The sequence below is a fragment of the Myodes glareolus genome, chromosome 21 (assembly GCF_982192425.1).
Source record: "Myodes glareolus chromosome 21, mMyoGla1.1, whole genome shotgun sequence".
In the NCBI taxonomy this organism is placed as follows: domain Eukaryota; kingdom Metazoa; phylum Chordata; class Mammalia; order Rodentia; family Cricetidae; genus Myodes; species Myodes glareolus.
Window position 1 is genome coordinate 12,267,641 of NC_142046.1, and position 25,509 is coordinate 12,293,149.

Below are 25,509 nucleotides of genomic sequence, written 5' to 3' on the forward strand. Positions count from 1 at the left end.
TCCCTCCAGGCCTGTAGGCTGGCTTTCGAGCCCATCCTGCTTGCTCCCCCAGCCCCATTAGAACCTCTGATCATACTCTAAATGTGCACTGAGTAGTGTGTTCAGATGTCTGTTTTCCCCAGTGAAGGCAAGCAGCTCTGTCCCTGAGTTGTGCAGCCTGGCTTTGTGCTGCTGATCAGGGGGCACTGAGAATGGGAGCAGCAGGCTGGGCCTGTGGTTGGGAATGAAGCCATGGTCTCTCTGTCCGCCATGTAAACAGTGGTTCCATACCACGGCAGGCTGATGGCTCCAGCGTCTGAAAGGCTTCTGTACACTTCTGAGTAAGTATTCCTGTGTAGAGGAAACATCTGGAAGACTGAGGAAACAGCTTTTCTGAAAGAGCCATTCCTGCTGATCTACACAGCCTGGGGCCTTCCGTAGTTATCATTAGACAGTATCAGCGTCCAAACAGCCTCACTCCCTGAAGGGTGTTGTGCTATGCAGTCGTCGCTGGTTGCTGGAACTTTCAAAAGTCTGATATTATTTCCAGAGATTCTATTCTGTTCGGGATGTTAAGTTGTGATTCAAAAGCATGGGGTGGGAGAGGCTTCAATGAGGTGCTCAGTGAAACTTAGCTTGAGCAAATACAGACTAGTCTTGTGGTGCATCCTGCAGCTGCCAGCTGACTGCTGTAAGACTTGGGGGATGGTCTTAGGGTCTGGTCAGCCTCAGGTCCCTGTGCCACCTCTGGGCATTTTGTATTGCACAGCCACTTTTCCTTCCAAGTGAAGTCTGCTCGTACCCTGGTCCCCTGCCTGATAACCATCTGTGTCCCTCAGTCTTCCTCGTAGATTTTCTCTGGTAAATGCTGCCTACCTTGATTAATTTGCATATATTAAATTGTTTGCCGTGAAGCTCAGCTCTCTTACCTACAAATCCCATAGTGAAGTCTACTTCTTCCTTCTTATCCTGTCTTCTTTTCTCCTCTTCCGGTTCTTGCTTCTCCTTGTCTGCTTCTGAACCCCGAGTGTGCCCTGATCATCTGTCCCCATTCTCCCCCTTCTAGCCATGATTTCCTGCTGCTGTCTTCCTGAATGGTCTCACCTTGTCGTCTCTGCACACATGGTGCTGTACCACAGGACGCATAACTCCTGATTGCAGCACGACCTCTCTGCGCTCCTGTGCAAGCAATGGTGGAGAGGAGTTGCTGTGGTGGCTTGAGCATGGGATGGGGTGGGGAGCAGGGGTTCCCACCCTGCCAATGTGGTGAGGGAGGGCTCTGTATTGCTTCACGCTTTTCCTTAGTTATGAAGTGATGGCCATTAGCCTGAGATAGAATCCACTAAGTGTCTAAGTTCTCTTCTTATTTTCAACATGTATCTATTGTGGGGAGGACACAGATCATAGCACATGTGTGCAGGTCAGAGGACAAATGTGAGAGTCAGTTTTCTTCTTCTACCATGTAAATCTGAGACATCAAACTCAGATCGTCAGGCTTGGTGGCAAATGCCTTTTACCCTTGAACCATCTTATAAACTCCCTTTCCCTTTCAAATTTCAAAGGATTAGATTTCTGAGACAGGCTTGTTGGGCTTGGAGTGTCTGCCCATCACTTTCTGTACTGGAGTAAGTCAGTTAGCATAAATTATGTGTTCTATAAAAGGTTTAGAGAGTGCACTTAGAAAGTCACATGACCCTGGAACTGCTGGGTTAATGCTATTCTTTTCTTGTGTGATTTTTAGCACGCTTATCACCCAGCCAAGTCTCTTCTGGCCCAGTCCAGAAGGCCACGAGGACCCGCATCTTCCTCAGAAGCACATGCTTCCAGAGGTTTTGTTTATTTATTATTGAGTGAGTGCTCAGTGCGTGCTGTTCTGGTCATCACAGACTTGAGGCAAGGCAAGGATGCTGGTGACTTCATTGTCCTTTACGGGTGCTCTGTGTTGTTCACGACTTTTATAATTAACACCTAAAGTAGTGTTGTTGTTTTTTTAAAGAGAATATTTAAAAGATGCTGTATCCCATCTCATCCCTGCAGAATGGAAATGGACATGTAGCCCTGTGGAACTCCTGTTGGCTTGTCAACTTGTGGGGCTGGCCTGCTGGTTGCTGTATTATATTTGTTAACTGGGACCCCTCCTCTGTCATGTGGATTAGAGACTGCAGGGCTGCTATTGGCTGCCACAGGCACAGACAGCTGGATCTAATTGTGCAGAACTATGCTGGATGAGGGCTGCAGAGGGAATATTTTTGGGAAATTTGCATCATCGTGACCCTAAATCTAGTGCATGTTTTCCAAACAGACAGTAGTTAAGGATTTGCTAAGACAGTAGTGGCTGTAAATGAGTTGTTATTCTATAGAAGGAACTGAAAGCCAAGGGAGACAGTTTGCTCCTGTTCATTCAGTGACCACCCCCATGCATACACTCAACTCTCTTCCCACTGACTGCCCTCCCACCTAGGATGTGCCTGGCAAAAGTCCTGAAGCTGACAAGCTGCTTTCTCCTGGGCACTGCCTCCTTCCTTTCCCCGTCTCAGCTTCCAGCAGGTGTTTGTTTCAAATGACTGAAGTGTTGCTCTCCTAGGAGATAATATGTGTACCCATTGCTGTCACCAGCCAAATATGGGCTCAGCAAAAGTAACCTGGCCCACCCCACTGTTCTTGCTCCTGTTATCAGAGTACTGACCCCCCTAACACTCAGGAGAGAACTTCCCCTCAGTATATGATACTATGCTTGCCTGGCCTGGTATTCTTAACCTCCTCACTCCTATCACTTTTCCCAGAAACCTTCCTCTTTAATCACACGGGCTCTTGATATTCTCAGCCATGCTGAAGTTCTCCTAATTCAGCAACTCGGCCTTCATATGTGCCCTTCCTGCTGCCTGAATCTCCTCCTGCCGCACAGTTGCCGGGAATGGCCCTCATTCCTTCCAGTCTCTGTGCTAGGGCAGTTTACCAGGAAGGCCCCTGGAGGTACCCTCTCCAGTGCTTTCCCAGAACACTTCCCTTTTTCCTACTTACTACAGATTCTTTCTCTCTTTCCTCCTGTAGAGTCTGAGCTTTGTGTATGTGATGTTTCTGTTGCTATATTTCCTCGACACACCCTAATTCTGGAATGAGTGAAAATAGACATGTCTTACATCTACCCATCACTACTGTCCCTTCATCTTTGTCTGTTTTTTGGAGACAGGGTTTCTCTATAGCTTTGGAGTCTGTCCTAGAACTTGCTCTGTAGACCAGGCTGGCCTCGAACTCACAGAGACCCACTGTTTGCCTCCCGAGTTCCGGGATTAAAGGCTTGTACCACCATCATCCGGCTTCATCTTCTCTGTCTTCTTTCTTCTCCTCCTTCCTTTCTTCCTCTTTCTCCTCCTAGAAAGAGCCGAGAGAGAGTTGTGCAGGAGTCTTGTATCTAGAAAACATCCTTAGGATGCACATCAACTAGAAGCAAACAAAGAACAGTTGATCTTTGTTGTCTGGAGTTCTGGCAATCAGAATCCCTGCCTCTCCCCAGCCCTCAGCAGGCACCAATGTCCTCAAGGCCAGGACCTTTCCAACAGTGCCAGCTACTTGGATGCCCACTCCCTCCTCTCACCTTCCCTTTTCCCTCTCTCTTCCCTTGCTTCCTTTTCCCTGGGTCCCAGATCGTCTCATGCCTCATAGCAGCTAGATTTGTCCCAGGAAAGGGCAGTTCCTGGCAGTCACACATTTCCACAAGCTTTTTCTGAACATCTAGTAAGTGGCTCACTGCATAAGACCTCTATTTGAGCCTTAACTCTCTCCACAGACATGATGTCACCTGTGGCCAGCTGATCATGATCTTCAGATTTCTCTGTGGAGAGTGCAGAGGGTCTCTTGCTCCTGTGGGGACTGCTGGTCCTTTATAACTAACTGTTGACAGGTGATAAGTGGCTATGACTTTATAATAGTGGTGCATATTTCATTGTAAACCATGACCTCTCTTCTCTTCTCTTCTCTTCTCTTCTCTTCTCTTCTCTTCTCTTCTCTTCTCTTCTCTTCTCTTCTCTTCTCTCTCTTCTCTCTCTTCTCTCCTCTCTCCTCTCTCTTCTCTTCTCCTCTCTCTCTCTCTCTCTCTCTCTCTCTCTCTCTTTCTCTTTCTCTTTCTCTTTCTCTCTCGGTTTTTAAAGACAAGATTTCTCTATGTAACAGTCCTGGCTGTTCTGGAACTAGCCCTTGTAGACCAGGCTGGCCTCAAACTCACAGAGATCCACCTGCTTCTGCGTCCTCTCTTTAAACTAGTTTCTTTCCTGGTTATGTTGGAGTTTTGACTTACTGAGACCTGGGTTTCCTGTTTCATCCACTTTGTGTATTCTCTGTTATCTCTCGTTCCTGTCATCTTCCCTCTTTCTCAGAACCTTCGGATGGCTGCACCTTCCCATTGCTCAAGTCTCAAACTTCACATTCAGAACACTATGCTTCCTTTGGTGGACCTGCAAAATGGCAAACCAACAAACAGCACCACTGTCACTGTGACTGGCACCCGTGACTCAGTGCCCAGTGAGTGATAGGCCTGGATGATGTTTTCAGTGTTTGGTAATCTTGGGCCATTCTAAAGAGTAGACCTTGTTTCAGAGACCCACGGTTCTCTTCTTTCTGTCTGTTAATTGCTCTGTGATGGGTATATGCACATGTAATACACAAGGGTACAAATATTAAAATATTTGTTTGTTTTTTGTAGGTTTTTTGTTTGTTTGTTTTTTACCTGTCTTTTGCTTCATTGTTCTGGTTTCTCTGTTTCTGCTGGCTTGTTCTTATGTCTGTTCATTTCCTTCTGTGTGGCCACCCTGCATGAAGACAGTTGCATTGATGGACTTGCAGGGTATAGAACCCCAAATGTCAGTATGTGTTGAGATTTATTCTGGAGTGTTACAGGGGAACCTAAACTTCTCCACCCTGTTCCCCCGATGGTTATGCTGTCTGAACTCCTATTCCCTGGCTGACTCTCACTCTCTTCTTGTCGCTCATGGTAATGTAACCAAGGGCCTCTCTGAGCCCAGCTTCCCACATCCCAACCCCGGCAGCAGGCTCCTGACTCCTAGCCTCTCCTGACATAGCCTGCCTAGGGACTCTGCTTCCAGGTAAAAACCAAACTGATTTCCAGAGCTATTGTGAAGTCTCTCATTGAAGGGTAGAGCCCTTCCATCTCCACCCTTTTGATCAGCTTGAGTTTATCTTTTCCTTCTGGGCTTTTCCTCCTGGGCTGTGTCAGGCATTGCAGGAGAAATGTGCCTCTCACATGTGTTGTCTGGATTCAGTGTAGCAGTATCTGTCGGTGTTTGGGGCTTTGGGGTTTAACATGAGGACAGGTGATGGGCAGGAACCCAATTTCAGTCACAGACTAAGCCTATTGCTCTCTCACCCTTGACTACAACCGGTCTCACTGAGTATGACAGGAGGAAGAATCTCACTTGTGTGGACAGTGACACATACACAAAACCATTCCTGTTGTATTCAGAGCCATTAGCATCTGCTAGAGCCAGGGAGAGTTTGTGGCTCTGGATGTGTTCTTTCAGTAGATAGGGCTCTTTGGAAGGACCCTGGTGAGTACCAGTTCCACTTCCTACTGACTGTAACCTTAGGTAAGTGGCAGTCTCCCTGAGCCTTGTCTACCATGAAGAGATGATACTAGACCACGTCACCATATGAATTTAGTAGCTAACTTGCAGATATGCCTGCCAGAACCCTTGGGCCGTTTGGCATGCAGTGAACCCCGCTGTTTGTCCTGAATCTCTGCTTCTGGCAAAGCTCATGACTACAGTCCCTTTTATCCTTTATCTCTGCCTTTGCAGCCAGGAGCCACATGCCCCTTTCTGACTTGCTAGATCCCTGAGTCAGCTTTGATGCCCACTGAGACCCTTAGATGCCCTTGCCTAGGCACTGTGTAGTAAGTTATATCCTGTCACTCAGCTGTCTTCTTGACTGGCACCTTGTCATGAATAGGTTTTATTGGAAAAGGGTGAACATGTGTTTGTCTTTCTGTAATATCAGAATTTATTGAGCAACAAGAAAATCACAGGTGACATTCATTTCATTGTCTTCAATTCATTAAAAACTTCTGAAGCACTTGGCAGACTTGGCCACTGGCAGGTACAAGTTCTTCTATTCCAGTCTTAATTATTAACTCTCAGGTCACATAATTGTCTTCAGAGTGAGGCAGAGAGAGACACAGAGTAAAAGAGAGAGACATACAGGTTGGTGCCACACAAGTGTCAGAGAGGCCTTACTAAACGAAGAAGTAAGAGCAGCTGCAGATGCAAGGGGTCACTGCAGGTGGTTAGGTAAGAGACGCCATAACCTAGTCTGAGAGTTGGAGGTGCAGGACTGGGTCTGCACTAAGTGAGCCGCCCCAGGCAGGGGTGTCATGTCAAGTGGAAGGCCTGGGAACAGAGTTGGGCGTGCACTACCTGTTGGTCATGTGATGCAGGCACCTGAGAGTTTGATGATGGTGATGGGGGTGCTGCTGTGACCATGGGAGGACAGGTTTATTCTGGGTAACAGTTCAGAAGAATGTCATCCATTATGGTGGGAAGTCATGGTATTGGGAATAGCCTGATCATTGTCGTCCACCAGGAAACTGGGCAGTAGCACTCATTTGACTTTCTCCCTTTTCCTTTCTGTTCAGTCTGGGACTTCAGCCCATGGGATGGTGTTCCACCCACATTCAGTGTGGGCTTTCTTATCAGTTAAACCTCCAGAAACACCCCTACAGACATTCTCCAGTGGTGTGTTGTCTAGGAGAGTCTAAGCCAGTTAAGTTCCAGTAAAAATGAACCAACACCCAGTGTTAGGTGTCTCTTTTATAAAACCCAGGACAGGGTATCACACCATTTCTTGGTCTGGTATGTTTGGTAAGTTCACAGGCCTGACTTTTTTTTAATGGTGTTTATATGTCCATATATTCTTAACTTAATTTGATTAATTGATAGGTGGTGGTATTTTAGGTGAATAATGTACCCATGGTTGGTGCTGGGCAGATCATGGTTTGTTTGTTGTGCAAACCGTTTGTGAGGCCACACTGCCTTGACATTTGAAATCAGATTGGCGAAAACCTCTGTTTTATAAAATAGTTGTTAGGGCACAGCATAGCTGTAAAACGACTGTCCTGTACAGTAGTAGTGACACCTGATTGCCACACATCTGCTGGAGCCTCTGGAGGCCAGCAGCCCTGCACTGGCTTAGGTAAGAATGGAGACTTATTTCCCTGCCTGTCTGCTGCCTGAACAGATCAGCTCTCTGCTTGTTTCTCTTTAGAGATGATTGGCCAGAGCAGTGGTGAAGGCCGTGTGAGGATGATGACTCACTCAAAGATGGAGAGCAGTTGTGAGGTGCAGAGGGATGACATGCGGGAGGCACCTAGCGCAGTTCCTGGCATGTAGTGCGTGCCTAGGAAATCTTGCAGCCCATGCTAGCTGACCTGGGCTTTGGAAGTCCTGGAATCCCATAGACTCCAGGCTCGTGACCTAGGGTCTTAGCCCCATTTCTCCCTGTCCACTGCTCCTTTTCTTGTGAGTGTTGTTTTACTAATTTAGGCAACAGGTTGAAAGTGCCAGCCTTTGTTCTAAGCACATTCAAATGTGGGCTCCTCTAGTCTTTATGGCTAAGAATTACTCTAGGTGGTGGGTGCTGTTTTCAGATGAGGTCAGGCTTGTTCAGGGAACTGTAGCCATAGATTCAGGGCCATTTTCAGGTGGGTAAAGACAGGCATGGAGAATCAGTGACTTGTCCTGGACCACAGAGTGAAGGTGTTACCAGGTCCACTTAACCATTGTCTCCTAACCATTCGGCTCCCAGACTTTTCTGATGCATATGCCTTCAGTACTCACCTAGGAGACTAAAGCCAACTCTCTGCCAAGCACCAATGGGAGGGTCTCCTTGAGAGCTAACGTTCCTGCTTCTACCCCAGTACCCTTCATTTGTACATGCTTTCTAAGATGACTTCCTGCGGCTGGCAAGTCCTGTATGTCCCTCAAGGATTTGCTGGCTCCTCTGTTGCTTGTCTGTCTCCTACACCCACCCTTATACTCCAGCAGAGGCCAGCTCTGATATATTCCCTTTCTCAGCAAGACGCCACCCCAGTCTAGGCTGGCCTTGCTTCCACTGCTCAGTGGCCTCCTCTTGTGGTGCCTTTGTCTGCCAGCTCCTCTGAAGAATCTCCACGAGTAAACCTGGCAGTCTCCCCCTTTGTTTTGGTTGCTTTTATTTTTCTTCTGCCAGAAGGTGGGGTGGGAGGAGGCAGGAGAAAGCTTGCAGTGATGCATAGAGGTGGAACGGTACTGGTGCCAGCCTCATGGTGGTCCTGGCGGTCTGAGCCAGTGGCTCTTCCTTGAGGTGCTGTGTTTTCCTGTGGACATACTGAGTGAATTTGATTTGGAGAAAGTTGCAGTTGGAATTAAGCTCACCTGTTGGTACTATCTTCCTGTGGTCTGGAGGCTGAGATGCCATGGAGGTCTTCAGGAAAGATGCCAGTCTTCCCCAGAGCTCCTCTTACAGATTTCCTCACGCTCTGTGCACAAGTCAGGGTTAGGCCTTTCTTAGAGCATGCCATGGTATCTGACATCCAGAACCAACCCTAAGCTCAGAGAAGGTGGGCTCACCTCAATATGGGACTCAGAGCTGGTGGGCTCACCTGACTGTGGGACTCAGAGATGCTACATCAGATGAGTAAGACCATGTTGACACTGTCGCCTAAGAGTGCACATAGGCGAGGCTGTTAAAAGAAAGTTGATTTTGTGCTAATTAGAGGTCTTTCCATAGACAGTGGTAGTAATGAACATTTGCCTTTGACTGGCAGAGTGTCTAAATGAATCCTGTGTTACTGAGATTTTTATTTATGGCAGCTATGTAGACATACCCTTTTGGGTCTGGGCCTACAGAAACTGAGGTGCCCTGTGGGAGCCAAGGAATGTGTAGCCAATAAGGAACTTGGAATCTTGGTTGCGCTTAGGACAGGAACATGGGTGCCACAGGGCTACTAGCTGAAGCCAATGGCATGCGTGTATCTACTACACCAAGCAGCAGGATGTAGGAGGCAAGCATGGACAGTTCCAGGTAGGGCTTGGAGCCTCCATCAGAAATGAGTACCTGGAAGATCTGACTGAGGACAAGGACAGTCAGGCAAAGACATGGCCCTGTAGAGAGATTCAGGGCACAGTTTAGGGCCATGGCGTCCCAGTCAGGAGTTGACATTACTAGAGGAAAGACCAGTGGCAGGAGAGCAGGGCATGCAGGAGTGGGAGGGAGGATAGTTAATGATATTCTGCTGTGGAGGAGAAGGAAGGGGACTGAAAGAGATGGGGTGTGTGGCCAGGCATCTGATAATATTGAGTGAGACTTAATGTACATTCACATGCAGCAGGAAGGGAAATGAGAGTGGAGGAGGTTGAAGATTGGTGAGATCTCTGGGAAAGCTGAATGGTGGATGGGGCCAGGTTCTTTGACCTCCGAGAGGGAGACCAAGGAGGCCAGGAGAACTGCAGGTGGCACAGGTTTCCTCCTCACAGTTTCTCTTTTCTGGTGGACTCAGGGATTGTGCATGAGGGAGAGCAAGACCCGGAAGACTGCTCTTAGAATCCTCCCACGCCCTCTTGACCTCAGCCCAGGGTCAGAGCTGGCCAGCCAAACAGTCTGTAGATCTAGGGCATTGGGAGGACCATGTACAACCTTGGCACGTCCAGGATTTAGAGCTGCCAGACATTCCCAGCCTCAACCCAAACCCTTTTTCCCTTTAGAGCCAGCCTTGTCTCCTCTGGTCAGTGTTAAGTTGATCACAATCATCTTGGTTCTATAGCGAGAATCTTTTTAGACCTTAGTGACTGGAAGAGTGTTGTTCTGTTCCTTCACATTTTCCTGCATTCACACCAATGAAATCTCTTGTAATCCTGCAGTGCCAAACATGGAAGGGAAAGAGTGCCAAGGAGATGGCCCAGAGAGTGTCACAGTGTAGATAGAGTCATCTGATTCCACTTGACATCTTGATAATCTTTCTGTGCTGAGGGTGGAGGTTCCAGTGCCAAGGAAATCAGACCTTATTCCCTCAAAAGCTACTCCAGTGCGTGCTGTGGGCCAGCAGTGTCACTCCTCAGCGATGGAACCAGTGTGGAGGACCCTGGTTATAGGGTGGAGGGCTGGGATTCAGAGTGAGGCCTCTTTACGTGAGGCTCTTTGCTCAAACCAGGCAGTCAAAGCACCTCTCAGACAGTGTTTTGCACAGCTGAAGTTTTAATTTGAAAGGTGCCTAGTCTTCTAGTGTATAAGGCTCCCTAGAGAATTGCCAATCCTCCAAAATAAAACAACCCAGTAGTGTTCAAATGTCGGTCTCAGAGACATTCAAAGCGAATAAATTCAGGGCAGATGTGTGAAGTGCCTGCCTTGACTATTGACTGTATGACTGGTGAAAAGGGATCTAGAAACCATTTCAAGACAGTAGAGGGAGGAGAGAAGGAAGGAGACACTTGGTGCCGGAGCTGATGCTGACCACAGCTCCTGCTACATTCCCTCCAGTGGGGGAAGACATCTGTGTCAAGTGCCCACATGGTCTAGGCATCCCATGTCCTGTGTCCTATAAGAATAGAAGTTCTACAAAGATAGATACCATACCACTGGGGTGTGGACAGCCGGGACCGGGGTTGGTTTAACTGTGGATCCACACCACTTGTCTTCCAGATGTCTTCCCAGGTAGTCATGGTGCAAAATAAGAGCATGTAGTCTGAACTAAACGTATACATACACATGCATATACACATACATCTTTCCCGAGCACACACATTCACACCCTTCCTGCTATGGTTGTTTTTTTTTTGTTTTTTGTTTTTGTTTTTGTTTTTTGATGCAGGAAAAAAATATGGAGGGAAACACTATCAGTCAGAGACTAGACAGACACTAAGCAGCCTAACCCTAAATGTTGTTTAAATGCACTGGTTTTATATTTGATTATAACACAGTTTATCAGCATTGACATTGGGGGTCCTAGGAGAGAGAGGCCTTTGTCTTGACAAACTCTAACAGGGCAATAATATAATATATGCTTAATGGTGTGTGTACACACTGGGGGAGTAAATTCTACCGAGGTGGATGAACTGTGTGCTGGAAATGAATCCAGGTACACATTTCACACAAAGTGCAGACAGCAAACAGGTGAACCCTACAGCACCGAGACTGACTCAGATGTGAGTCTGAGAAGTGGAGACACAGCATCACTTGTTAAAATGAGATGTAGTCGTGGTTTTTATGAGAAACACTGTAAGAAGGGCCTGTGCGTGGGCTGCCTGCCTGCATGGGTGCTACCTGTTCATCTACTCCAGTTGCATCTGTCAGGTGGTAGTGTTTGCTAGTTTATATCATTGCCTTTAGACTTGGGATCTAAAATTGTGAAGATGAAATAGACTTGACCAGGTCCTAGCTCACTGTCCTCATGGGGGTGATAGTAGCTGCTCATAGATGTGAGGCAGCCAGGAAGAGGTGTGTCTCAATTCCTAGTGTCCCCATATCCGGGCAGTTCATGTTTCAGCCAAGCAGGCCACAGTTTGGTTACAGCCGGCTTCCCAAGTGTGCCTGGCTGGGACTCATCACTGGGTCCTGAGATGCCCTGATGAATGCTTGCTTCAGGCATAACTGTCCGGCCAGCAAGTTTTTCCTTTGTCTGTTTCCACTTTCCCAACCTCTGACTTCTTGATACATGTTTGTTCCAGTTGGACAGCCTGTTCTCACTGAAAATCCTTAAAGTGTTCCAGGTGTGTACTTTTAAAAAAGTTGCTGATGAGCAAGAGGCCTGGTAGGAATCAGAAGGGCTTAGAAGTGGGGGTTGAGAATGTCGTCCCTCCCTTCCTTCTCTGTCAGGGCACTCAACAGCACAAGCTGGAGATGCTGGGCCTTTTCGTGATGGCCTTGCCTTGGCCTTAGAGCCTCCAGTTGTCCCTGGTGGTTCCTAGGTTTTTGGCCCCTTATTCAGAGAGTTGAAATAAAGGTTGACGCAGATTACAAAAGTGGCAAGGAAACTTTATTGAATCAAAATAGTGTTCACTACAGGAAGAAACGTGCTGCCAAGAGTGACAGTGGCAATGCGAATAGGGGACTCGATCTCTGATTATTATTTGGGGCTTTCTTTTATGGGGTTTAAGAGAAGGCGTTTGGTTGCTAAGGGCTGTAGCATGGGTTGTTCTCTGTTTTGACTCACAGGTTTACAGTATGTAAACTTTCATTTACTGTACATGTCTTTTCCCATAATGCATCTGATTTTAGTCATATGCCTGCTTAATTATGCACAGGCATGGCATGGTAAATACAGGATAGTCCCCAAAAGTTCACTTAGAGGACACAGTTTGCCTTATTGTTCAGGTACTTAAACGAGTTCAGGCTGGATTGGGCCACCAGCCTCATACCTGGATATAAATGAAGTATGATTTAAAACAATTTGTCTAATGGTCATTAAATGGCAAGAGAAACTTATGCTGTTGTTCAAAGAAGTCAGTGCTTGCAGCTCAGTAAAGGTGGGCACTCTAGCTTTCTAGCAGGTTGCAGGTAGAGGGATGTGTACAGTACATGCAGGTGTGAAGTCTCGTGTTGTTGGACGCAATATTAAAAGAGGGGCATGTGCACAGCCCATACCAAGTGGAGTCCTGGGTTGCTGAACTCTAACCTGTGCTTGCCTGCCTCTACATGATCACACACAATTGCTCCTGTTGTCCACACAGGAGCTAGACTTGGTGACAGCTAAAACTTAGCTACTTTGATTCATCAAATCACACTGCTAAACCTGCTGGGAAAGTGGATATATGCTCCCACACTAGTGATACTTTTCTGTCTCTTTGGGGTACAAGAGATGGAAGGTGTCAGCTTCAGGAAGGAATCCCAGGAAATCCCAGAAGTGTCTCTGGCTGTTGAGGGCTTGGCTAAGGACTTTTCCTAATTACAAGAATGGAGAATATCATGTGAACGACAAAATGTGAGATTCCTCAGCTAGGTTTTAATTTTCAGCTAGCCTAGAGCCCTTGAGCCATGTCTGGGACGGGGTGGGTCCTACGGGATTAAACACTCACGCCCCTTCTCAGATAGTCTGCACTATAAGAAGGCTTCTTCTCTTAGCCCCTAAGACGCTGACAGAATGACAGTAGTAAATATTTTGGCACAGAAATCTTGGGAAATTGGAACAGAGTTATAGGGGAAAGTATTCAATGTTTCTGCTGTTCCCTCGGGTCTGCCTGTGTGTATCCTCACCTCAGACCCAGCCCTCCTCCTCTACCTGCTGAGTTTAGGTACAGCCCAGCTTCAGCCCTGCCCATGTCTGTGCTCACCTTACAGCCAGATGCCTGTGTATTTTTACATCCTTACTGAATTCCTGTTGACACCCACTCTGTGTTTCCCAGGAATTGGCCAGCTGCGGATGGAGTAAGAAGGAGAAACACAGTCTTGCCCCTAACGTTGTGGCCTTTACCCGGAGGTTCAACCAGGTAAGCAACATCCCTGCAGTGTTTCTGTCCTCATGGCAGTTCACTGTACCTGAAGCCCCTCAGGGTTCAATCCAAGCTTCTTGGCCCTGGGTCCCAGAGCTCTTTTCCGACCGCCTACTGCCATCCATTTATCCATTCAGTCTGGTTCACAAAGTGAGTACTAACATACTTTCCTGTGCTGATGCCAGCGTACAAAAGCTCAGGTTCTGGGAGGCTGGGGGCGGGGAATCTAGCCTCTGCTTTTCCTTCTTGCCTCATTTCTTTGCCTCCTTTCTTCTCCAGGCTCCAGCATCCTGGCCTGCCCTCTCTGCCATATCTATGTCCCAGTAGGCCCCTGGTTCCCATGTCCTGTGTTCTTGGCCCAGGACTCTTGTTTCCTGCTTAACTCTAAATCAGATCTTAGCCTGAGCATCACTTTTGCAGGGAGCAACCAGCCTGTCTGAGGTCCCCCCATCACACATCCCCTCATTTCTCCATGTGATCCTCAACTCAACTGTTTTTGTTTTGTGTGTCCTGAGGTATCTGTGAAGACTTGTTTGTCCTATTCATCATGTCCCTGCTACCTTGTCAGTGTTAGGTTTGTGTGTGAAGGGCCCTTGGTGAATGCGTGAAGCAGTGAGTGGGGCAGTCAGGAGACGCTTCTGGAGTTGCTCCTCCTTGTGTCCTGGCCCACCTGGCCCCACACTCTCAACGCCGACCTGGTCCAGCGAGCACTCTGGAATATCTCTTACACTGTGTGAAGATGTGTCACTGTGATTGGTTTAATAAAGAGCTAAATGCCCAATAGCTAGGCAGGAGGTATAGGTAGGGCTTCTGAGCAGAGAGAAAACTCTGGGAAGAAGAAAGGTGGAGTTGCCAGCCAGACATGGAGAGGAAACAAGAGGTATAAGATGGAAGAGAGGTGACCCCATGTGGCAGAACGTAGATTAATATAAGTGGATTAATTTAAATTATAAGAGCTAGTTGGGAAAAAGCCTAAGTAAGCTAAGGCCAGGCTTTCATAATTAATAATAAGTCTCCAGATCATTATTTGTGGGCTAGCAGTCCAAAGATAGTCCAACCAGAAAGCTTGCTATATCCAGGTATGAAGAGCTACCTACCGCCCGCAGTGGAAGGTATGGGCTCCTAGGAGCAAATGAGAAACTCAGATGCAAATAGACCAATTGAAGGGCTCAGTGCTTCTGATTTCTCCACCAGAACTTCCAGAGCATGTGCTTTGATAGTAAGCTCCCTCAGGTTCCTTTTGTAAAACCAACCTCCATAGTGGATTCTTCTCAGTTTTTCTTTTTATGGTTTCCAATGAGCACAGTGACCTAAAGGCTGCATTATTGTGTGACTGACCCTCTGGGTGCTTGGGCCCACATTTCCTTGGGGTCTCAGTTTCAGCTGGGCCGTACCTTTCAGAAATGCCTGGCCTTGTACATCACTGTTGCTCGACCTCTTCAGCCATCTGCAGCCTTTGCATCCGTCCATGGACGGCAGGAGCCCCAGTCTGAAGATCAAAGCTGGGGCTGGCACTGTGTGTTTGTTTGTTTGATGAGGTGTGATAGGAGCCAGGAACAGCAGAGCTACCTCTGTTTTAGGGGGCCTCACAGTTTGTTTAAATAGAGAAGTTATTTCTTTCTGTATTGAAGATCTTTTCCTTTCAAACTGAGCTTAGTCTTAAAAAAAGAAAAAGAAGTTCAGTGTAGTGATGCCACCTTTAATCCCAGCACTCGGGAGGCAGTCAGGTGGATCTCTGAGTTTGAGGCCAGCCTGGTCTACAGAGTGAATTCCATGACAGACAGGACTACACAGAGAAACCCTGTCTCAAAAACAAAACAAAGAAGGAAGAAGAAAAGAAAAAGCCAGATGTGTACACAATGTCAGAGGACTCATAGTTTCCTTAACAAAACTCTTTGACTGGGAGCCAACCCCATCTCTAGGCAGCCATGGAACTCACAGAGGGTGGATCCTTGGGGATACTGTAATCTGCTTTACACAGGGGTGCCAGGTCAGCTTGGCAAAGTCAGTATAGCTGTGTGGCAAAGTTATATTGTGTTCACCCAGAATAAATGGTGCAGTGATTCAGAAGCTAAGCCATATCTTCTCAAGCAGAACGCTCCAGGAAATGCAGGTCATGGAGAACCAGAGCTTCTGGACACAGCCTGGGAGCTCTGGCTTGAAAACTGGCCAGAGGCCAGCCTTGGCCCACTGCCGGGACTGCTGTTTTCGGGATGAGCTCACTGGTCCACTTATGGGTGGACTTAAACCATGTGAAGATGAGACTCCTTATCAGACTCCAGATAAGAGCTAGCAGCCCACTGACCTCTCTGAGCCTCAGTTTCCTCAAGAATAGCAACAGCACCCACCTTACAGAGCTGTTGTAAGGGTAACAGGAAGTCTGGCAGTGGTAGGCTGCAGATATTTCAGAGGGGTTCTAGGGAAAAAAATATGAAGATCAGAAGGCTAGAAGGATGTTGCTGGAGGATTTGGGACCAGTACAAGTTTCCTGCTCAGTTCACTTGCTTCTCCATGGGATCTGAGTGCCTCAGGGTTTACTCACAGAGTAGCAGGATAGTAGAGCTCATCCAGGCTCACCCAAGGTCTGTTATGTCTCTACCCCATGGAGTTTATCCTGGCCTTCTGTGTTACTAGGAGGACCTGACAATATCACAGCTGAACCTGCTTCTAGAAAGTACACATACGTGAATTGCATTTGATTTGGGGGCTTGGTGCTGCCCTGAAGTGTGTGCAGGGAAGCCAAGTTTGAGCCTTAGCCACTGCTTGTTACCTATAGGATATTGGACTGGCTTCTGGCCTCTGCACTCATCTAACTCATGGATCATCTCAAATGGGTTTTGAAGATGAAATGAGAAGCTGTACTCAACCCAGAGGAAATGATTCATTAGCTTCAGAAAGTCAATGCTGTGGCTAAAAGCACCTGATTAAAAGGAAGGTAAAGCAAAAGCGAGGGACTGAAGCTTAAGAGTATGTCAGGCCAGCAGTGTGTTCAAGGGGGACTTGGAAAAATGAGACCAAGAACTGAGGACTACTGATGTTTATGTGGGCAGAGGATGAGGTTCGCGCACGAGACTGGGTGAAGGAATCTAAGAGCAGGAAGAACATTCCAGAAGGTCAGAGTCTGGAAGTACTCTTCAAGAGTGAGGTAATGCTCAGGCTGCCAGAACAGAGCTGATAACAGGTTCATAGTTCTTAGCCACAGGCATGCAGCAAGACACAGCATCTATGGAGAGAGCAGGTGTAGGTGATGCTGTCACAGCATCTCTGAAGATGGAGGGAGGAAGGAGGAGGGAGTGGCAAGTCCAGGAAGGTGGTTGATCCTTGAGGATGCTCGTGCCTGAATGGAGGGGTGCAGGAAGCTAGGGAAAGCCAGAGGTAAGGAGAGGCAGGGAATATGTGTCAAAGCCCTGGAGGAGGTGGGAAGGGGGAGTTCCTGGGACATCTTTTGGTGCAAGATGCTGTCACAAGGGAGACACAGCTGCAGGCAGCCTATAGGTACAGTGCAAGGCCTGTGGCTTATCTTTCTCTGGGAAAATGGAGGCAAAGGGGGAAATGGGGTGGAAAGCTTGCTGACTATGTAAGCCTGTGAGAAAGTCCTAAGCACTGACAGTGGCCCGGGTGAGAGAACGTAAACTGTCTGTGCTTACCTGGGAGCCTGCAGGTGTGAGCATGGCGGGACATGTGGGCAGTCCGTCCATGCACACAGGCTGGAAGGATTGGGGCAGGGGCAAGGGGGCTTTAAGTAAAGAAGGGGCAGGAGTGAGTGACAAATTACGACAACAGTCTGCCTAAAAGGAAAACGGGCTCCAGGCTCTGGGGACTGAGTGAGAAAAGGGAAGAATACGGACTAGAAGACTTGAGGTTTGGGGTCCATGGTGAGAACATAGGATTTTTTTTTCCTGTTGGACAGCCCTAGAAAGTGGGGAAGGAGGTGGCAGAAGGGGCTGGAGGTGACAGTTGCTGCAGTCAGAGTGATGTCCAGGGATGTGAGGTCATGTTCATTTGCAGAGATACTATAGTTGCCTAAGGAGAAAGGTGAGATTTGGCGACAAGAGGAAGACAGTGATCCATCTGTGTACATGTAGAGGCCAGAGGCTGACCTCAGATGCCATTCTGTAGGTGAAATATTTTTCTTCATTCCTCTCTCCCACCCCCTTGAGACCAGATCTTTCACTGATCTGAAACTTAACAACTATGCTGGTCAGTAAGTCCCAGCAATCCTCCTGTCTCAGCTCCTCACAGCTACTCCCAGCTTTTTATGAGGGTGACGTTTTTATGGGGACTTGAACTCAGGTCCTCTTGCCTACACTGCTAACATTGTTACCACTGAGCTGTCTCACCCAGCCCACTATTCTTAAACCTGGACTTTCCCTTTTCTCCCTCATTTGTTTTTTGTCTTGTTTGTTTTTATTTGTGGATGACTACTTGGAGTTCTTTGTCTTCACAGTCATTCTTTTCTGCTCATCTGCAGGACTTCATTCCCAGGGGATGTCCTAGTACACTCCCGCCAACCGAGTGCTAGCTATACAGCCCAAACATGTTACAGCAATGATAGTTTGTATGTATTAAGTAATGTCTCTATGTATAAAAACTTATTTAGTTTCATGACCAAATGGTTTTTTCAACATTTCAAAAATTTAGGGTAAGTATTCTAGTAACAGGCAGAATAAGGAAAAAAAACCATATAAAATCCAACATTTATATATGACTTAAAAATAATCAAATTAGAAAGGGGTACTTCTTTGACTTTCGAGAGAATTCCACAGCAACCGTAAGACTGGATGATCCTGATGATAAGACACTGGCTTTAGACGATGTGCTCTCACGCTGGTCCTGTGAAGACCGCACAGACATCCGGGCTCATGTGATAAGGCAGGAGCAGTAAAAGACATTCGGCTGAGAGAGAAAGAAATCGAGGTAACTTTATTCATAGTTGACATGACTGTCTTAGAAAAAAAAAAGAAGCCGTTTTTACAAACTCATGGCACTAGTGCACAAGCAAGGGACACAAGGCCGTTCACTGCACAGAAGGGACTGCTCTAGTTGTACTAGCAATGAAGAATTGGGATCTGAAGGTTGAGAACACTGTTTGTAATAATGCCAGAATCCAAACAAGATTTAGGTGTTTATTTTTACAAACCATGATTTATATGTAGAAACCTATAAAGCCCCGAATTGAGTAATCAGAGTAGATGTTAGGAACAGGGAGAGGCTTCGTCTTCATGGATGAAAAGATGCGTTGTCATTATGACGTCAAGTTCTCCACTTGGCATTTAGGTTCAGCGCTGTGCGTGAGGTCCAGCAGGCGCATCCCAAAGGTTGTGTAGACTGACCAGAGGCCTGCAATACCCAGTGCAATTCTGGAAAGGAGGACACACTACAGGGTCACTGCTGACAGAAGAGCAGGGACACCTAGGCCAGTGGGATGGAATGTGTGCTGAGTATGCGCTTTCTGCGTGTTTGTGTGCATGCTCATGTGTGCAAGTGAATTTAGATTCAGACTTTCAGCCTTTCATAAAAATTAACTCAAAATGGGTCAGATACTCAGATGTAAACTTTTAGTAGAAGTCATAGGCTGGGAATCTCTATGCCCTTGGATTTGATGGTGAGCTGTTAGAGACCAAAAAACAACCTGTGAAAGAAAAAAAAATTAGTGAGTTTGGAATTTATTAAGACTAAGATACTTCCATTGTTGAAAAGGCACACTTAAGAGAATAAAGATAGGTAGAGACAGTGTAAAGCACTTGTCTGGAACAGTCTGCTCTGAAGACCCCTCAGCAGTCCAGATGCATCTCCTTGAATAGATGCTCAGTGTTCATCACCAGGGGCATGGAACAGCCACAGCTCCCAATGTATCTGAACCACAGCAGAGCCGCTGAGGATCTGGGGCAGTACAACTCATTCAGTATTGGGGATGCAGGATGCACAAATGTGGTTCAGCGGTTACCCTCATGTACTGACCTAGAGGCTCAAAACCTACACACACACACACACACACACACACACACACTAGAACAGCAGTGTTCATGGCAGCTTGTTAATAGTTGTCTGAAATGAATGAGCTGAGATGTCTTCAGCAGGGCATGGGCAAACACACTGGACAGTATTTACATAAAAGTGGAAGGAGCTATGAAGTCACATAGACACGGGCCTTTTCAGTGTCTATTTCAAGGTGAAAGCCAGTGTAGAAGACTATCTTCTCTTTCTTTTCTTTCCATAACATTCTGGAAAAGGTAAAATTACAGAGATGAAGTCATCAGTTGTCAGGGGATTGAGAAGGAGAGAGGCCTGAGTGGGTGGAGCACAGGGAGTTTCTGTTGACAGATTTTTTTGGTGCCGTAATTGAACTCAAGCTTTTTCCTTGTTTTACCAGTGAACCACATCTTTAGCCCAGATTTGTATGTTTAAGAGGGTAAGACAGTTCTGTATAGGGTAATGGTAGATACATGACAGCATCTTAGTGAAAATCATGGAACATTATAGCACCAAGACCTCAACACACACAAACTAGAAACTTCAACTTGAAGATGAAATGCCCCTTGAACAGATGCAAAACAAAAGAATAGTGAGTACATAGCTCTGCAATGCTTACAGAGTTGTGAATTACTTCTTTTCGGAGGCATAGGTAAAAGTTGCTGCTCTGAGTGAGCTCTGGAGTTATGTGGGGCATAATTCTGAAGATGGAAGCACACAGGAGCACTGTGTCCTGTCAATGAGTGTTCTTCAAGCTGGCTGACAGCTGTGAAATAGTGCTGAAGGATGTGTGCTGGCACTGGATGACTGAGGTGTGGATGGCAGAGCCTGGGAACATGTTTCTCTCTGCTGGAGTGGGAAGTTACAAACAAGCAAGGGGAAAACTAGAATCCATGTGCTAATGGTGCAGAGTCAGGGATAACAGTATAAATTCATGTGAATTTTAAAGATGCTTACAGTGCAGCAGTGGTGACGCACACCTTTAATCGCAGCACTCTGGAGACAGAAGCAAGTGAATCTCTTGAGTTTGAGGCCAGCCTGGTCTACAGATATACTCAAACATACACACATGCATGCGTACAGGTATGCACGTGCACAGGCACACTCAAAAGCCCATGTGCTATGCACATGCACTCACACATGCTTATGCACACACATACACATTCAGGCCTGCATGCACACATAAAAATACACTCACATGTTCTCATGCACACACGTTTGTATACACATGTGTGCATGTGCAGGAGCATACATACATACTCTTTCTATTCCTTGCTCTTTAATTGAGGAGGTTGAGAAGCATCAGTAGTCCATTACCAGCAAACTCATCTCAGAACTAATCTTGGTTTTTCTAATAGCATCATCTAATGAATGGAACCAGGATTCCATGGAAAAAAAAGACTAATTTTAGAACTGGAAACAAAATGTGCGCCTGATGGACCTGTAACATCTATAGTACCAGAAAGTGAGGAAACATACAGACCAGCAAACCAAAACACAGTTGGGGTGTGCCAGATGGGGTAGGGCCAACTAAATGCTAGGGATAAATGGGTAAAGTGGGAACAGTTGGAGCCACAAAATAAATAACACAACATGGGACTACAAACCAAAGTTTCTTTAAGAATCCACAAGACCATTCTGCTATAAATAATGATCAGATACATAAGTGATGAGAATAGATGTGTGTTCCATACAGTAGGCTCTCAATGCATGCAGTTGCTTGTCCTCAGGAAGGTGGAGCATAGCTCCATTCAGGAGAGTGGGTGAGCATAGCTCCATTTAGGGAGAGTTGGTGAGCATAGCTCTAATCAGAAAGAGTGGGAAAGCGTAACTCCTGGAAGAGTGGGCAAACAGCAGTTTCTTTCCAGAGTGTGATGGACAGAGGGATCAAAGGCCAAAGGTATTGGCTGGTACCTTGTTGGGCTTTGAATTGTATCATCTTTATAAGTGTTCACAAACTTGGCCTGTGGTGGCACACGTCTTTGATCTCAGCACTTGGGAGGGAGAAGCAGGCAGATCTCTTTGAGTTGTGGTCTACAGAGTGAGTTCCACGTTCCCCGCCCCATCTGACATACTCCAACTGTCTTGAAACACCGAAAAGTAAAATAAATAAATGCTCACAGAATGCTTCTGTATTTTATAGGGTAAATCTTTTAAAAGAGAATACACCTTAAACATGTAGATTGCACATTCAAGTTGTTCTTCGAAATATTCTTATTTCTACTCCCCAGATCAGTGTATAAATGTGCCTCTTCTCTCTGCTCTTGTTTCTCAAACAGTAACAGGAAGAGGACATAAGTCACAGTGGAGAGATGAGTAAAGGACCCAAGTAGGCAGTAGTACACATGGCTAGGGGTGCAGCTCAGCTGAGTGTTTATCTAGTGTGAAGAAAGCCCGGAGTTCAGTCCTGGCACCGTTTAAACCAGGTATAGTGGTGCACACCTCTTATCCCAGATCTGAGGAAGTGGAAGCAGGAAGAAAAAAAAGATAGAACAAAGAAAATGCCAAGTAAAATATAGAGAAAACAGCTACCTGGATGGGCATGAGGGAAGGACAGAACACAACCGCAAGCTGCCGTCTGGTGCACTGTGCAAGCGGAGAGCAGTGATTGTGATGGGCTGAGCCCTGTTTGAGAACACAGGTCCATTTAAACTTAGCAGCAGATCCTTGGTGGCCAGGTTCTTTATATATACTTTTCTAATACACTTTTGTTCAATCCACCTTCCAAGAGCTTGTCCTAGGGCCTTACTAAAACTCTATAGAAACATGTCTGAAGGTGTTCACTGTGGTCTTGTTTATTATGGCAAAGCTCTAGTAGTGACCCCACAGTCAGGTTAGTGTAAACATGATGTTGACAAAATTCTTGGATGCTGAGAAAATCATAGATAAATATTTATCATTTCTAAAGCTGCTTGTGATATATGCTTAAAATTTACCAGTTTTAATTAAAGCCAACTATGGGTGCTAGGTGTGGGGGAAAAAAGACTAGGGCACCAGTCACAGTTTTCCCTTGTTGGTCTGTGGATCTGAGCTTGCATATGACCTCTTTTGTGCTTATTTTTGCTTTCTTCATCTGATAAATTTTATAGTTAGAGATTAAAAGACCATGCACTTGTACCCTTGCATGTCTTCCTTTGTTTGTTTCTTATAAGCTTTATTATAAAATCACTTGCAAATAAATAAAAACATCATGCAACAAAATTAGCCAGATCCAATAGCTATACAACTGGATGAACTTCTCCATAGCCAGAATAAGACATTTATATGAAACCTGTGGAACTTCACGTTAACTTTGTATTTTCAGCATCAATTGTATAGTTATTTATCACCAAGACCAGAAAATCCACCACAGAATTAGAACTAGAAAAACAATTAGCATTCCGTCCCCTTTTGTAACTCCTGTCTCTTACTTGTGCCCTCATTCTATATATGTATGTAGCCTTTCTTTATTCATGTTATACTGTAACCACATATATATTGATTTACATATATTATGGTGTAGATTGTGTCTAGAGAATATGTGATTCTCACTCAAAAAGGTATTTTTAAAATATATATTTCTGCACCCCAAAATAGATACATTTCTCTCTCTTAAAACACACTAACAGTTGTATAGACTCTAAAGAGAATTCAGACAAGTGCATTTCCAGAAATACATTATTCTCTCATAGGCACAGTTTCCTGACCCCACTCCCAGCAGAGAAAGGGTCATTATTTTAAATAACAATGTTAGCTCCAACTTTTACTTAGAATTTTTATTAGTTTCTTATTTTGTAACTGTAGTTAATACAAAATCACCTTCATGTTTTCTTATGTGCCCCATCTACATCTTCATCACTGCAGCCCTATCCAGACTCACACCTCACAGACCGCCGCTGCCTGAGTTCTAGTGGGTGCCCGTGCTTGGCGGCGATTTCCTTTGTCACTCCACTCAGAAGTCAGGCTCCCAGCACTGGGTGATGTCCTAGATCCATCTTTTCCTACCCGAGCACTGAAGTCTGGTAGTCCATATCTGGTTGTCTGTCCTTACTGCTGCACCACACGGCCCTTCTCCAGCTCCACCAGCCACTTAGCTGTTCTGAGTCATGGCGTACACCTCAGTCTGCCTTACCAAGGCAACTGCCTCCCCTCTGTCAGGGCCCCAAACTACAGTTCCCATGCTCTGAACTAAAGCGATCACTACAGCTACCCTCCAGTCCAGATTGGAGGGCTCTGCCTCTTCTGGTTTCTTCCAGCAGTCCTGATAAGAGGACTTATAGTGCCTGGTCCTGCGCACAGTAGGGCTTCATGCAACTCTGTTGAACTGACTGTTGCCTCAGAGCCTCTGCATACTGGGTGTGCAGGTCCCTTATCTGCTTCTTCCAGAACCAGACCAGGAGAATGTGTGAGGTTTCGTACACAAGAATCTGTTAAGTTACACATAAGGAGATCACACTTGAGATTATGTGGCATAGAAAGTGCACATCTTAAATACAAGCTTTGCAAGCTCCTGTTTGGTGCCCAGAATAACTGTCTTCCAGAAGCAACTGGTAAACATTTGAGTCTGAACTTCCATTTTTTCCTCTGGAAAAAATGATTCTACAGAAACCCAGACATGATCTGCAGGCAGCCATGACTAATTATGCCGAGACAGTATTTCCGTGATGCTCCTGCTTAACAAAATGGCCAATTGCTTGTTCTCAGCATCTCTTGCTCTCTATCTGTAGCACAGCAGTGTTTTAGTCAGGAGAAGGTGTGCTCTTGTACAGCAATCTTACTTTTTTAACATCGGGTTGCCCTTCACCGTTTCTTCCCTTATCAAGAGAGTGGTTTCTGCATCTCACCCTGTCTCACTGTACATGGGGCTGTGTTGTCTGTGCACCGTCTCCGCCACGCTGTTCTGCACACTGGAACATCACTGTCCTGATGCTAATGAAGCGTAAATGAGAAGCACTGAGCTCCTCCTAGCATTCCTTGGCTGGCTGCTTTCTGTTTTTTCTCTGGTGCTATGAGTGAGCCTCATGCTGACAGAAAACTTTCTTATTGCCACCAACAGACTCAGGGCTCAGGAGGCCATGTTTGCATAAAGTTCTACATCAAAGCTACCTTCATGGCTGACCCATGCCCCTCCAGAAGATTCATGACCCTCAGGCCTAGTGGGACTCTGTATCTTTTATTATTGGCAAGCCTCTTTTAGAAAGTAAAGTTTGTTGCAACCGTGCAAATATCAGCAAATCCTCCTTGTGTTGGGCTTGCCTGGAGTGTGGACTTATGGAAGGCGTCAGCAGTAGACACTTCTCCTTGTCTGAACTTCTGCTCACATTTCCATTGGTCCATTCATTCTGTTACCCATCTTCTCCCCACATCTCGATCCCCCTTGAGGCACCTACAGAAGCACTGGCATGTGTAGTGGGGTCCAGCACTGTGCTGCATGGTAAGGACCATGTCTCTTTCTATGATCCACACTGTGTGTGCTGGAGGAGGCAGGGCAGACATGGGGCAACTGCCCCCCTCGTGTGACCCTAGGCTGTGCTCTTAAAGCTGCCTGGCCTCATGGAAACCCTGCAGTGATGCTGGGCAAAGGGTGATATGGACAGCCTGGCATCTAACTAATTCTCTGTATGTGTGTCTGTGTGTATGTATTTGACTCTACAGGTCAGCTTTTGGGTTGTACGAGAAATTCTAACAGCACAGACTTTAAAAATAAGGGCAGAAATCCTGAGCCATTTTGTGAAAATAGCCAAGGTAAGCTGTTTGTTTATTTCTCAAAATGTGTTTCTTCAGAACTTTGGCAGATGCTTTGTCTTGGGCCTTCCAGACAAGGAGACGAGGGTCCCCATCACGGGTGGAAAGCTATGGCCTGACCTCTCCAGACAGCCATTTCTGTGTGAAAAATACGCTCCCCTTCCGATCTTATAATTCTATGGCCAGTTATTCCTTTTACTTGGACTTCCAGTCTCTGCATGTGATCCAGTGGTTTCCTGGAATTCATCCATTCTCCTTTGGGTTTCGCCCACGCTGATTGGCTCATAGATTGTAGTTAACCCCAGTGCTTTTGACCTAGTCATGTCCTGTACAGTTGTATCAACAGGGTCCCTCACACCCATTC

General features: G+C 46.3%; 1 protein-coding gene across 8 annotated transcripts in view; it reads left to right on the forward strand.

Annotated features, from left to right (window-relative positions):
- Ralgps1 (Ral GEF with PH domain and SH3 binding motif 1) overlaps positions 1–25,509 on the forward strand; it is a 230,102-nt gene that overhangs the window by 64,526 nt on the left and 140,067 nt on the right. For all 8 annotated transcript variants that reach the window (XM_085681335.2, XM_085681340.2, XM_085681341.2 and 5 more), the window contains 2 exons: positions 13,362–13,445; positions 25,056–25,145. In XM_085681335.2, the coding sequence (XP_085537461.1) occupies positions 13,362–13,445; positions 25,056–25,145 (174 nt within the window). The remainder of the gene's footprint in view (positions 1–13,361; positions 13,446–25,055; positions 25,146–25,509) is intronic.